At 42.2% G+C, this 14,076-nt stretch overlaps 1 protein-coding gene across 1 annotated transcript in view; it reads right to left on the bottom strand.

Annotated features, from left to right (window-relative positions):
* The window catches only part of LOC129330315 (complement factor H-like), a 69,163-nt gene that overhangs the window by 28,675 nt on the left and 26,412 nt on the right, over positions 1-14,076 (bottom strand). The window contains exons 8-9 of the mRNA XM_054980346.1: positions 6,443-6,616; positions 3,080-3,286 (exon numbers count right to left, since the gene is read on the bottom strand). Coding sequence (XP_054836321.1) covers positions 3,080-3,286; positions 6,443-6,616 — 381 coding nt within the window. The remainder of the gene's footprint in view (positions 1-3,079; positions 3,287-6,442; positions 6,617-14,076) is intronic.

Genomic DNA, 14,076 nt, shown 5'->3' on the forward strand with positions numbered 1-14,076 from the left:
GCAGCCATCTCCTTCTACAGCGAGGCTGTATGACCCATCCAACAGCTTTCAGGCCAGATGAGCCATGGTGGGCTGGCCCCCCACATGGAGCCAGTTCGGAAGGACACCAGATGGCCAATAATTGGGAATATTCTGGAGGGCATCCAGGAATGCCTTCACAGCACCCACCAGTCATTGTTTGAAGTCATGCTGTTCAGGGTAGCATTTACTTTGCATTTTATTGAGCTATCTGGATAGGGAGCATGTGGCAGTTTTGGTGTGGGACCCATCGGGATGTACACTGGCAATGGGAGATGGGGCAGGAATGATCTCTAAATCCAGGGTCCGGTGGTTCAAGACTGATCAGCAGGGGCAAGGGGTGCTGATGCACCTGTGCAGAGTGACCAGGAGGTCCTCTCGCCCAGGTTAAGTGCTGCGAGCCGCCATGGCCATCTGCCCTCAGGATGTGGGTCACTGGTTGAAGAATGCGAACAGAGCATTCCTCACCAGATTCCAAGTCATAGCTGAGTTGTAGGGAAGCTTGGAGGCAGCCAGGTTCCCCGTGGGAGAGTTCGAGTCCCATTCCTTTTGCACTGGGGTGGCCACCAGTTCAGCAGAAGCCAGCTGGCCAGTGGCCTGCATCCAGTTCATTTGGCAGTGGGCCTCAAAGGCTTATCTGGGGTACATGTGAAGCGAAGAAGGAACTAACGCTTCTTTATTCTAGTTACAGATTTGGTTGTTCCTAACGGTGTTCCAGCTGACGAGCTGACATGGTACAAGATGCAAGTGGAAATAGAGGGGATGGCAGTGCCCCTGGGTGGTCATGGCCAAGATTCCCTGGGTCAGTTGGGCTGGTCACCTGAAAGTGGGCAAGGAAGGAATTTTTTCTTGCCGGGGCCAGATTGGCTAGGGTCCCTGGAGGCTTTTTTGCATTTCTTTGGGGTACCAGAGCCGGGGACCACCTGGGGGGAGGAGGTATCTAACTTAGCTAAACCCATCGGAGCATTGGTGGGCCTTCTTCCTGTGGTGGTTTTTGAGGCATTGGGCCGGATCCACCAGGGTGAACAGTGCAGAAAGAGCAGCTCTTTCTGAGAACAAAAACAATTAAAGAAAAACCATATTTCATTTTCTATTTTTCTCTACAACACCTGTCATATCCTTACAAATATTATACTTGTAGTTTTGATACCTTCCGAATTTATCTTTTCAACACTGTCCATCTTCTATTTATTTTCCCAAAATTTAACTTAGAAATCAAATCCACAAATCATCAGTTCATTTTTTCTCGTCTCACACAGAAAGTCAATAAGGAGTTTCCAATTTACCATAAAGGTAGACAATGTTTGCACTCTGATCAGAGCTGTAAGTTTAGCCATCTCTGCTAACTCCATCATTTCCACAATTCAGTCATCCATTGAAGGCAATACTATACTTTTCCATTTTTGCGCAAAAAGCCTAGCCGCTGTTGTCATATATAGAAATAGGATATCATGTTTATTTTCCAATTATTTGTCCATTAGACCCAACAAAAAGAGTTCTGGTTTAAACTGTATATTGATCTTCAAAATTTTTTGAATTATCATGAGTTTGTGACCAAATTTTTTTGCTTTAGGACAAGTCCACCAAAGATGATTGTGAAGCCTTTTACAGGCAGTATTATTTACTATTGGCTTTGTTTACTTTCCAGTCCCAACTTTCAAGGCCAGTGCTTCGCCCTTAGCTCCTTCTACGCAGTTTTATTTATCTGGTCCAACCAAAACACTTTCTCCCAATACAAATTCACCAGTTACAGAGATAAACAAACAATAGACTTTTGGTTTCCCTTAGTCCGTTCAATCTTTCTTTCTTCATATGTTTATGAGTTTAAGAGCTTTCTGCTAATGATGTATTAATCTTCTTGTCTCAGTTAAAAAGAAAGGAAAAAAGAGAAACTCCAGGAAAACACAATATTATCTCACCACAGAATAAATAGTTGTGTTGTAGAGTTTCTTAAATCTTTGAAGTCCTTAATTTAAGACTTGAGGGTCAACTTGCCTTTGAACTCCAATCATAGCTGTGAGTGGATGTTTCCCATCTCCAATTCTCCAATACTCAGACCACCCAAATCAGGCCTGGGCAGTAAAACCTTCAGCAGAGCCATCAAATGGAGCACTAGTGGTTCAACTCATGATCCCTCCTTATCCAGAGCAATTTATAGGCTGGAGTTGAAACTCCAGCCATTAATTAAAGCTATGTTGTTTCTCCCAGAATGGAAAGCTTCAGGCAGCCATGCCCTCCAGTCACGTCATCAAAAGAGCTGCTCTTCTAGCTGCCAAGGGGGTGGCAAGGGCCATCCAGCACCTGTTGGCGGTGTGACATCACTTGCCATCCCACGGTGGCCAGCAGGCTTGCTGGGGAACAACGTACCAAACAGCATTGGGTCTTTCAATGCCATGGATCCACTGCCCTATGCTTCTCCAGTGCTCCAATGGCTGTAATCAATAAATCGGTGGACATTTCTACCAACTGTGCTGTGTCTGTGTATCATTTGACGGGGCCCCAGCAATGCATTGCCCATAGGATGTAAAAGAGATCCAGACCTGTATATGAAATTCTGAGCTGGATTCCAGGTACAAAAATACAAAACACTAACAAGATGGAGACCTTTCCTTCTCTTTTCAAGTGCTCCATCTGATGGAGGAAATTTTTCACCAAAGTCCCATGTGGTTGCTCCTTTTCCAGTGCAAATACATCTGTGTTCACAGCTACAATGGCACGGAAAAAGAACTTTTGCAACGTGAATGCAGCCGCTGAGTGTTTACTTAACTGGTAATAACAGCTAATCCTGAGTATACTAGCTAGCTGTTGGAGTTGGAGTCACAATTACCATTTTCTTGAGTAAACCTAAAAAAACCTCCAATAGACACCTAAATTCTAAATCACTAAAGTTTCTAAAGTATGTGTGGACAATGCCACAAGAACTGATGCATCAGTTATTTTCTTTGTATTTTTTTCTTTCAATGGTGCTAGTTTAAAAATGCATCCAAGAAAAATTAATATATAATTATTTTGATTCCTACTTGTTTGAAAAAGGAAGCACACAAATAAAACATTTACTTACTAAAGCATTTTGGTTCTGGATCCCATCCAGATTTGGTGCAAGTAGAGCGTTGCCACTGCTGGGCCTGTTTATTTGCTGACAAAAAGCCATTGATGCATTGGAAGTAAATGGTAGCTCTCTCCCGTTTTGGAAAATAATGATCCTTGTAATACTCAGGGACTCCATATACTTCTATATTCTCTGTTTCGGGATAGTCGCAGAGTTTTGCTTTGGAATACACAAGAGAGAAAAGGTTGAGCCAAAGATAAAAGTCTTCTACTTGATCATTTTCTCAACTTGATTATGGCAGGGCCACATGTAGAAGAGAGAAATCAGGGAAGGAAAAGTATGGGGGGCTCCACTAGGGAATAAAAGAGGGAGTGGAGAGAGGCCAGTAAATAGACTTTGCTTAATCAAGGAGGGGCTGCAGAACATGAATGGGAAAGAAGAAAATGCCACTTTAAAATGGGACTGTGATCTGCAGGACAATAGCCTGCCTCCTGTAAGTTCTAACTCAATTAATCAACAAATTTCATATATACTCAAGTGTAAAATTATTTTATTTTAAAGAACATATTACTTGGAGTCTGACCATTTGGGGGACATTTACTTTGTGAACAAATGAACTGCAAAGGAAGCATCATGTGGTTGCCCAGGAAACACGCAATCTTGGGCACTCCAACATGGTGAACATGCAACTATTATACATGCATACCCACACTCAAATGAAGCAATTTAGAATTCTTCATAAAAAGTGAGCATTTCAGAGTGGTCACAGTTTCTGCTCCCAATAGGAGAGCCATTTTCAGACTGAACATAAGACAAAGGTAGATTCAAGTCCAACAATTCCCGTTATGTAAATTGGAGACCCACATTCAGCAAATGTTATTTTTTAGATCTTTTGAGTTGTTGTGGGCACTTCCTATAATAATGAATGGATCATTATTATAACCCTAACCCTACACATTGGTCTACAGAACAAAGCGTGCTGAAGCTTGAAAATGGGTGATTGATGTCACTAAGCATTTTGTAGCATGCCCATGCTGCATTCTTAGCAATGCTCACTCACACTTTTGGTTTCTGCTTATGGCTTTATGTTGTATTACTAATCCAATAGCACAATATGTTATTGTTGGTCCATCCCAACCAAGGGTTGAAGACCACCCTGTTCTGAAATCCTCCCCATCTGCATTCTACCTTTCCTTTCCACATGTCCTGGCTCTTTCTGAATCATCTTGCTTTGATACATCAAGACCAGCTCATGTCTAGTCAAATTAACTTCTCCATTTCATATCTTACAAAGGAAGCTTGACTCTCAAAAGCTTATAACCTGGAAATCTTGTTGGTCTTTAAAAGAGCTGTTGTAGCATAGTGGTTAAGTGTATGAGCTGTGAATCAGCACTCTGCTGGTTTGAATCCTACTACTGCCATGAGCTAAGTGGATGGCCACTCCTCTCAACTTCAGCTCCTCACCTGTATTGTGCGGATAAAAATAGCACTGACTTTATTCACTGCTATGAGTGGGGCACTAATCTGTCCAGAAGAGCAGTATAAAGCATATTATTATTATTAAGATGCTACTGGACTCAATCTTGCTTTTCGACTGCTACCCACCTGAATTGTTCTCCATTTCAGTGTAATGAATCCCACAGTGACTGCATCACCATCCCCACTGGCAATCCAAATCTTTTAAAATCTTGACAGATGGCATTCATCTCCCACCCTCTCCTTGACAAACCAGCAGTCCTAGCACATTGGAAGGGTTCAACCAATCTGAATGAACTTGTTGTGCCATTTTTATGCAGACCATGATGGCTCCTTTGGTATGTGTTGATACAAAGGGATATGACTTTGCCACAGCCTCCATCCATAGGGTGAGCTATATGTGCAAGGATACAGAATCAGTGCCTGCTTCAGGGTGGTGGGCAGAGACTGCTTGGGGCCCCTCATCCTGCCTGCTGCCATCACCATTTGTCCTACCATTATTGCATCCTTCACTCATGCTTCTTTCCTGCCCACCCACTTATACTCCTCCCCACTGGCTGCACAGCCTTTCCCCATCCACTCACACATCCCCCCACACTTGCTTTCACAGCTAATCAGAACCCCCCGAATCATGCTGCCCAGGCAGGTAGGGAAAGAACGCAGCTGGGGATGTGTAGCAGAGCATCTGATTTGCATACAGAGTGTCACAGGTCCGGTCCCAGGGATGTCCAGAGCAGGTATTAGGTAATGTAAAAGACGTCTGCTTGAGACCATAGAGAGTCACTGCCATTCTGAGTAGACTATTCTGACCTTGATGGACCGATGGTTTCAACATAGGGCCACTTCACATGGGCAGAGCACAGCAGTAGCACTGAGTGGGGATGCTGCATGTGTCTTTCCCCTAGGCAGGAGAAGGGCAACAATGGAGGGGGGAGCTAGAGTGCAGGCTGACAGGGAGGGACAATGGGGGCAGAAGTGGGCCCTAGGCTTTGACAGATGCTCTGGCTTGGGAAATGCTGTATATGGTTCTGTACAGATTACTGCTTACAGATTCTGCTCAATTGCCCAGTACTGGATACCTACATCACATACTGATTTTTTAAAAATCAGGCGCCAATGCCTGCCCCCTGCCTTCACCCAGCTGGGATGAGGAGCAAAGAAGGTGGCAATGCCCGCCCCCCCACCTTCACCCAGTTGGGATGAGGAGTGAAGCAGGAGGCAATGCCCTCCCCCCATTCAACCTGCCCAAATCAGGCGCAGAGCTGGCGGCAATGCCTGCCCCTTCTTCACCTGGCCGGAATCAGGTGCAGAGCAGGAGGCAATGCCCACCCCTGCTTCACTTGGTCAGGATCAGGTGCAGAGCAGGTGGCAATGCCCGCCCCTTCACCTGTCTGGGATCAGGTATGGAGCAGGTGGCAATGCCCACCCCACCTTCACTCAGCCAGGATCAGATGAAGTGGAGGTGGCCATCCCCATCCCCCCTGCCTTCATCCGGCCGGGATCAGTGATGGAGGAGGCGTGAATGCCCACCTGCCCACCTTTCCCTTTCTAGAGCTCGTAGTATTTTTTCCCACAATGTGCTTGTTGCTAGTCTGACATAATTTGATGGTTATATTTTATTCCTATAAGAGAAAAATGACATAGTGCCATTGGAAATGATGCTTCAGTGGGGAGATTGAGTTGCTGAAAGAGATCCCATATGTCTCTGGGCACACCTCTGTGTTTCTCTAGCAGAGAGAAGCCCCAGCTATATATAGCCCCTCCCTTCATACTCAACCTGTCCTGTCTGCCATAATGATGGGCATTTAATTCATACACCATGATACGGTCTGTGTTGACCTATAACTGTGTTCAACTTTTGACTCTGAAGACACTGCTGCAAGGGTGGGAGCTACTTACAGACACATCTCGGTTGTGGTATCCAGCCATCCTTGGTACACTTGGAAGTTGTTCCTTGTCTTTCAGGCTTATAGCCAGGATCACACTCTATCTGGACTGGTTGTTCATGTGAGTACTGCTCCTGGTGAGGATTGACTCTGCCATTATTGACTTCTGGACGTGAGCATACAATTTCTGTGGAGGAATAGATATTTAGTCACAAGAAGTTTGGCAGAAAGTTTCATGCTTGACTCTTATTTGATGACTAATAAGTATTATCACTGTGTAACGTAAAATATGTAAATGGTTTTTTAAAATCCTCTTAAGAGATTAGCTGAGATTCTGGGAGCAGTATGCATATGACAATTAGTCTAGGAAATGTTATGAAGAAAGACTGAAGATGCAGGGTGTCCTTAGAATGGGGATGGCCAACTGGCATTGAGTTCCCAAAGTAAGTTTATTGTAACCTGGCTAAATCTACCTTGATGTGCCCTCAACTTCATTCATAGGAAAAGGGAAGGTGTTTCCAAATATGGCGGGAGATGATGAATATCAACCCTTTAATAATAGTAGCCCGACCACTCGTAACAGCATGTGATAGCGCTTCTTCCTGTTGTCACTAAATGTATCATAGACCCTGAATACTCAGGAGGGAATAAGGCTTTGTCCGACATTTTTGGCCTCCAGAACATATCTAAAAAAAATATAGCCCTAAGATACGGTTGCCAGCCATACGGTTGCCAGCCGTACGGACACACAGTGGTGTCTGGAGATCTCCTGAAATTACAACTGATCTCCATGCCACAGAGAACAGTTCCCCTGGAGAAAATGGCTGCTTTGGAGGGTTCCCTCCTCTCCAGGCTCCCCTTCCCAAATCTCCAGGAATTTCCCAACCTGGAGCTGGCAACCCTACCCTAAGAATACAGAAGTGGGCCATCTCTGAGCTAGGCAAGTTAAGGTTAAAGAACAGAAATAGTTTGCTAGTTTTCTCATATTTACAGAGTACTCAGAAGTACAGATCTTCATTGAAACATTCATTAACCACCAAAGCAAATATGTTTAATTTTTAGGTATATTACAACTTAACCAAATTCATAGATCCAGAGGAGTTAGCCGTGTTAGTCTGTAGTAGCAAAATAGAAAAGAGTCCAGTAGCACCTTTAAGACTAACCAACTTTACTGTAGCATAAGCTTTCGAGAATCACAGTTCTCTTCATCAGATGCATCTGACAAAGAGAACTGTGGTCATTATACAGGTAAGATATGTAATTGTCAAAAAATCCAGGACAGTTGCTTTTGAAAAATTTTATCCAAATCTAGAAAAGTATTTTCCCAAAAAAACAAAACAACAAACACAAATGGATATAAGCAGGGTTGTTGCGTTGCCCTTGGCAACTGGTGGTAGGCAGCGGGAGACATAAGTGGTGGGAGGGTTTATTACTTTTAGTATTCAGTATTTCCAATAATGATGTTATCACGCTGGAACTGCACTGGTATTTGGGCAAAAACTCTTAAGTTTTTTGCTCAAATACCAGAGCTTCTCCCAGCAACATGATAACATCACTTCCAGGTGTACAGATGACATCATTGTGTCACCAGCAGTATCATAACATCACACAGAAGTGCCGGATGGAAGGGGTAAGTTCCTCCATTTCCTCCAAGCACTGCCCTCTTCCCTTTTCTCTCTTTCTGCTCATAGGTCCAGAAACTTAGTTTTATCTTTAGGTAGTTAGCACAGTCACTTTAATTTATATAGATGTAATGGTCCATCATGCCAGACTCCAAATAAAGCTGAAAAGAGCATGGTTCTTCACACCTTTTGATATGTTCCTGAAAACCAGTCTGTTTATGTGATATATCTAAGTGTCTCAGAGCCAAATTAGAAGAGATGCCTGACACGTGGAGGACACTCATCCATTTCCCGCAAGTTTCTACGGGAAATGTAGTGAGAAGGAACCTCTTTCAGGGAGAAGAGGGAGAATCCTCCCTCTCCCTGGCAGAGGTTCTTTCTCTAGGCATCTCATCTAGCCTGCTCCCTCTTTCCACTGCCAGCATGCTTGCCCCCCAAGTGCATTTAGGGGAGCAAGGGGAGCCCACTGCCCTAAATGCACTCAGAAGCTGAGGGTGCTGGCAGTGGTGAGAGGGAGCTGCTGGCGAGATCGGCTCCCTGTCCCTCTCACCCATCACCAGCACACTTTGCGCCCGAGTGCAAGAGAGCAAGGGGAGCGTGCTTCCTCTCGCTGCTGCCAGTGCACTCCCCTTGCTCCCCTAAATGTCATGGAAACTTGCAGGAAACTGACGTGTGTCCTCCATGTGTCAGGTATCTCTTCTAGTTTGGCTCTCACTTCCATGGTATCCACTCAGGTGCACATACATAAAAACAGATGTGTTAACACTAGAGGAATCATTTAATGTACACTTCAAGGAGCCTGACATCCCAGGACTAAGACTCTTGTCTCCACTGGCTCCATAGAAGTAATCATTCACTCACAGAATAGCCACCCTCTGCATAGCCAAGTACTGAACTCCCAATCAAAGCCAGAATTAAAGGCCACAAGCCAATGAGAAAGTTTGCATGAAACAAACATCCACAGCAACTGGTCTTATTTGCATCTTTTGTAGGTAACCTTAGTATATAGGTAACCCCAAAACTGAGTTTATGCACTTTTTTCAAAGGTCACCTTTTTCAAGGTCAGCCTGATTTGCTTTTTGTCTTCTTTGGATGCCCTTTTCCCTGTTTGCTTCTTTTCCTTTGTGGGCCTTATTTCATACAGTTGGAGCTGCTGTTTTTGTCCTGCTGGATCCTGTGTTGCCCACTACACTTCCTCTTTCCCTTATATTTTTCCTCCTTTCTGGGAGAAACCTTGTCCGTACTTCTGTAATTCCAGTGGATATCATCACCACCATAACTCACTCCAGGACAGGACGTCTGAGTTTCTTTCTGCACCCTCACTTAAACATACACTAGCAGAGTCAGTGAATTCTTATTGCACTTGCACAACTTCACAATCTCTGGTGTGTGGCAGGTCTAGAATCAAAACCGCTTATGATATGGACTGTGTGCAAGTGAATATTGCTACATTTGTCTAAGTGTTTTTGTAGAGTTTTGTAGAGCAGTTTCCCTGCTGCTTTGTTTTGGAAACTGCTGTGCAAAATGCCTGGGTCCCCCCCACCCCACTATGGCATTAGGAGAAGCCTGAAACATACCAGGCGGGAGGGAAAAGCAGCCATTTAACCCTTTCCTGGCTTTTAAAGCCAGCAGGGAATAAGCAGCAATTTTAAAAAATAATTTTCATTGAACCTGTAAAATATAAATATAATAAATTTGGATAAACAAACATAACACAGTCATTAAACCATATGATTAATAAAGCTAAAAATTTCCTATCTAAAACATCAGTTAAATTATTATGAACTACCTACCAATGAAGATAATGTATAATACAATCATTTAACATAAATATAGCAATCCATTCGTCAAATCAAAACAATAACCATTTTGGGTAAAAGGGACTGCTTGGCAAAACTTAATATTCCATCATATATTCATGTCTGCATGAACTTTTCTACCGAGTAGCAGCAACATTACTATTAGTATTCATAGGCACATAGATTGAAAGACTTCATATACAATTGGTAATTTTTATAGTGAATAACAAGATTATTTACAGTTCAATATAAACAATCTTTTTTATGAAACTCTGCATTGTATATCTAAAAGGAAACTTAGTGTGGGGTTCCCTCATGTGAGATGTGCGGATCTGCCAAAAACTGGGATCCTCAATGCTTCCAGATAATATTTAGGAAGATCAACCACCATCTCTAGGATTGCCAGCATCCAGGTGGGCCAACCAAACCGGGGCGCCTCCACCTGCTAACATGCTACACCAACTATTATGGGAGGCAAAATAAAGTCGAATCCTTAAATATTTATAAAGATATTTTGTAAATTTTTGTCAAGGTTTTAAATATGTAAAGTGCAAAGTGCTCAGTGTAAATTACATACAAATGTTCAGATACATAATACAATTCCAGTATATTCAATCAAACAATGACCATAGTAGTTCATAATAATTCCAGACAGTCCAACTGGTATAGATATCAATAATTATACTGTTATTTCCATTTTCAGAATGAAGACCATCCTCCAAGTGGAAAGGAGTTACAAGTCATCTTCCAAAAGCAGCCTGCGAGTCTTATGCCCGCTGATTATAAATTCCCATTTCACAAAACAAGCTTCCTCACAGGCATGATATTATGAACTATAATTAAAGACATAATTTAAATATCCTCTGGTCTACATTAATCTCCATAGTATTATCAAAACTGAATTCCAATACTCACTGGTCTCACAGTACTCAATCACTCCAACCAGTTGATAAAATCGGACGGAGCAATGCCGTACCACTTACTGATTAACATTGACTTATATACCCAGTCGTGTTAAAGCTACAGTACCCCAATATGCGAAATCGCCCACAATTACAAATATACAGTACATACTCGTGGGATCACTCTAAAATATTCAGTCAAACACATATCATACAGGATACAAAATCTACACAGGACTACAAATGCAAGAATTTAAAAAAATTACAAAAAACAGGAAAAATCCATATTGATGGATATAGATTTGGAGGTTTTTTATATACTTATTTTTATATACTAAACCTATGCTTTTTCAGTATTAAATGCTTTGCACTTTTTCTATGCTCAGGAGCCAAAGTAGTACTTATAATGTAACCTGTAAGAATTTGACACTTGAAACAAGAAGACTTGAAACTCTGTAAGAACTGGTATACTGCTTTTAGGGCTGCACTTATATTATATGTTATATTATTCTATAGATTCCAATTGAAATCAGTACCAGAGAGCCTTTTGTAGAAAACGGATTTGATGCAGCAAGCTGGTTTTGGCCACCTGTGGTATTATCTTCCTTAAAGCTGATAAGAAACTGGGGAAAAGGGCACGAATAGAAAACATCCCTTCCTATCCACAGATTTCAGTTATCAGAAGATATCAAGGCACCAGATTGAGACTCATTGGCGCCCTTGAAAGTATTATGCACAGAAGAAAGTAGGTAAAGGGTTAGACAGTGTCCTTCCAAAATGAGGGCAGAGGAAAAAAACTGTGAAGACTGGAATTCCTCCAAATAGAGAGACCAGCCCAGAATTGCATCTTCAAATCAGAACTGACCCTAGATATGTTACGAGCCAGTAAGATATCAAATATTAGAATATTGTAATATTGTTATGATTATCTGAAAGTATTAATTGCCTGTGTTTCTATTGTAATTTTGATGAGCTCAGGACACAAGGAGACCACCTACTCCTGTGAAAATAGGCTCCTCCATTGTTTAAATTAGACAATCATATATTGATGTATTGTCGAAGGCTTTCATGGCCGGAGAACGATGGTTGTTGTGGATTTTCCGGGCTGTATAGCGTGGTCTTGGCATTGTAGTTCCTGACGTTTCGCCAGCAGCTGTGGCTGGCATCTTCAGAGGTGTAGCACCAAAAGACAGAGATCTCTCAGTGTCACGGTGACACTGAGAGATCTCTGTCTTTTGGTGCAACACCTCTGAAGATGCCAGCCACAGCTGCTGGCGAAACGTCAGGAACTACAATGCCAAGACCACGGCAATACAGCCCGGAAAACCCACAACAACAATCATATATTGCTTCATTCTACAGGACTCCGTGGTGTGTGTCTCTTATTGTGATTGGCGAGAGGGACACCTAAGGCACAAGTTTGTGCATAACAATATCATGATTCAAACCATGGGGGGGGGGGCTCTGCTATTAAATTCATAAATACATTCCGTCTCCAACTGTAACAACCTATGTGAACAGTCTAAATAGGGTCTAGATTCCAATACATGTATAACCGACACTTTTATTTCCCTTGCCCTATGTCATTGCTCTAAGAAATGGGCCGCCAATGGGGCTTCCATTATCCCACTTCTGATGCGTGAAAGATTTTCTTGTATCCTAATCTTTAAAGGTTGCATAGTGCCACCAATATAGACCAAAGGACATCTCCACTGAATGATGTATATGACGTTGGCAGTCTTGCAGGTAGAAAACGTACTGGGATATTTATTTCGTCCAGTTGCAGGGTTGGTTATCTCATCAATCTTAAACATCAATTCACATACATTACAATTGCCACATGCATAATGCCCCCGTGGCGGTTCCCTTAAAGGGGTGTAGCTCTTAAACTTGGACCTCACCAACATATCCTTAAGATTCCTGGATCTACGATATCCTATAGCTGGTGGTTCCAAACATCCAGGAATCCCTTCCAAAAGATGCCAGTGTTTGCATATTATTTTCCTGATCACAGGGGCAAGCCCATAAAATCAAGTGCCCATTTGATCCTGGCATTGGGCTTATATTCCTTCTTAGTGAGGAGATCTCTATGTGCTGTCTCCCCTGCTCTCTCCCATGCATCTCGTATTACTGCTTGTGGGTAGCCCCTGGAAGAAAAGGCATAGTCTAGGTGTTTAGAATCTCATTCAAATTCTTCCATAACCGTAGAATTCTGTCTCACTTGCAAATACTGGCCTATCGGGATGTTTCTCTTTAAATTGCCTGGATGGAATGAATCAAAATGTAAATAAGAGCATCTATCGGTAATTGTTCTGAACGGTCTCACTCCCAAGGCGTGCCCTGTGCACTTGTATATCACAACATCAAGGTAGCTAATGTATTCTGTGTTTCCCTGCCAAGTGAATTTGATATTAGAATTGATTCCATTCATCCAGTTCATCAAAGCCTCTGCCTGTACGCCTGTGTCCAGTATCATAATGACATCAACTCTGTAACGCCTATAAAATATAATCTAATTAATAAATGGATTAATATCAGGATGCAAAATGAAATAGCACTCCAAGTGTGACATAAACAGATTCGCAATGCTTGGGGCAGCTGCGCACCCCATAGCCACCCCCTTTATTTGGTAATAGTACTGATCATCATATTTAAAATAGTTCCACTCCAAGAGACTAAGAAGAAATTGGGTTGAAGGATGCTGCACCATTCTCATATAGAGAGCATTCTCTAGTACCTCCCTCGCTTCCTGATGTGAGATCTCCTCACTAAGAATGCACTCAGCAGATGATCCAATATCAAATCTGACATTGGTTCCACCTTCTGTTCTAATCCTGCGGTAACCGTGAACATCAAAAGAATTAGCTTAAGTACAAAAAATGCGGAAATTTTGCCAAAGGTGAGTTCAGACCACAATCAAATATTATGGAAAGCAATAATGGGTCGGAGAAAAGTAAGATGGAGAATAAATGAAGATCTATTACAAAATCAGGACAACTTTGAGAGAGGAGACAAAACATTTTTTTCGAATAAATAATAATAATGAAGTTTCAAACCAAATGGTACAGGACACATACAAGGCAGTCATAAGAGGAAATTTAATTTTATTAAACAACAAGGACAAGAAAAGAAAACAAGAGAAATTGCATGAAATACAGGAGAAATTGCATTAAAAGAACAGGAACTAAAGAAAAAACCTGGGAAAAAATCAATAAGACAAGAAATTAAAATCTGCAGGAGCAAATAAGAGTCATTAGTAACAAGGAATTAGAATGGAATTTAAAGGTTTTAAAACAGAAGTCACTTGAAGGAGCAAATAAACCA

This window comes from Eublepharis macularius, chromosome 5 (assembly GCF_028583425.1).
Source record: "Eublepharis macularius isolate TG4126 chromosome 5, MPM_Emac_v1.0, whole genome shotgun sequence".
In the NCBI taxonomy this organism is placed as follows: Eukaryota; Metazoa; Chordata; class Lepidosauria; order Squamata; family Eublepharidae; genus Eublepharis; species Eublepharis macularius.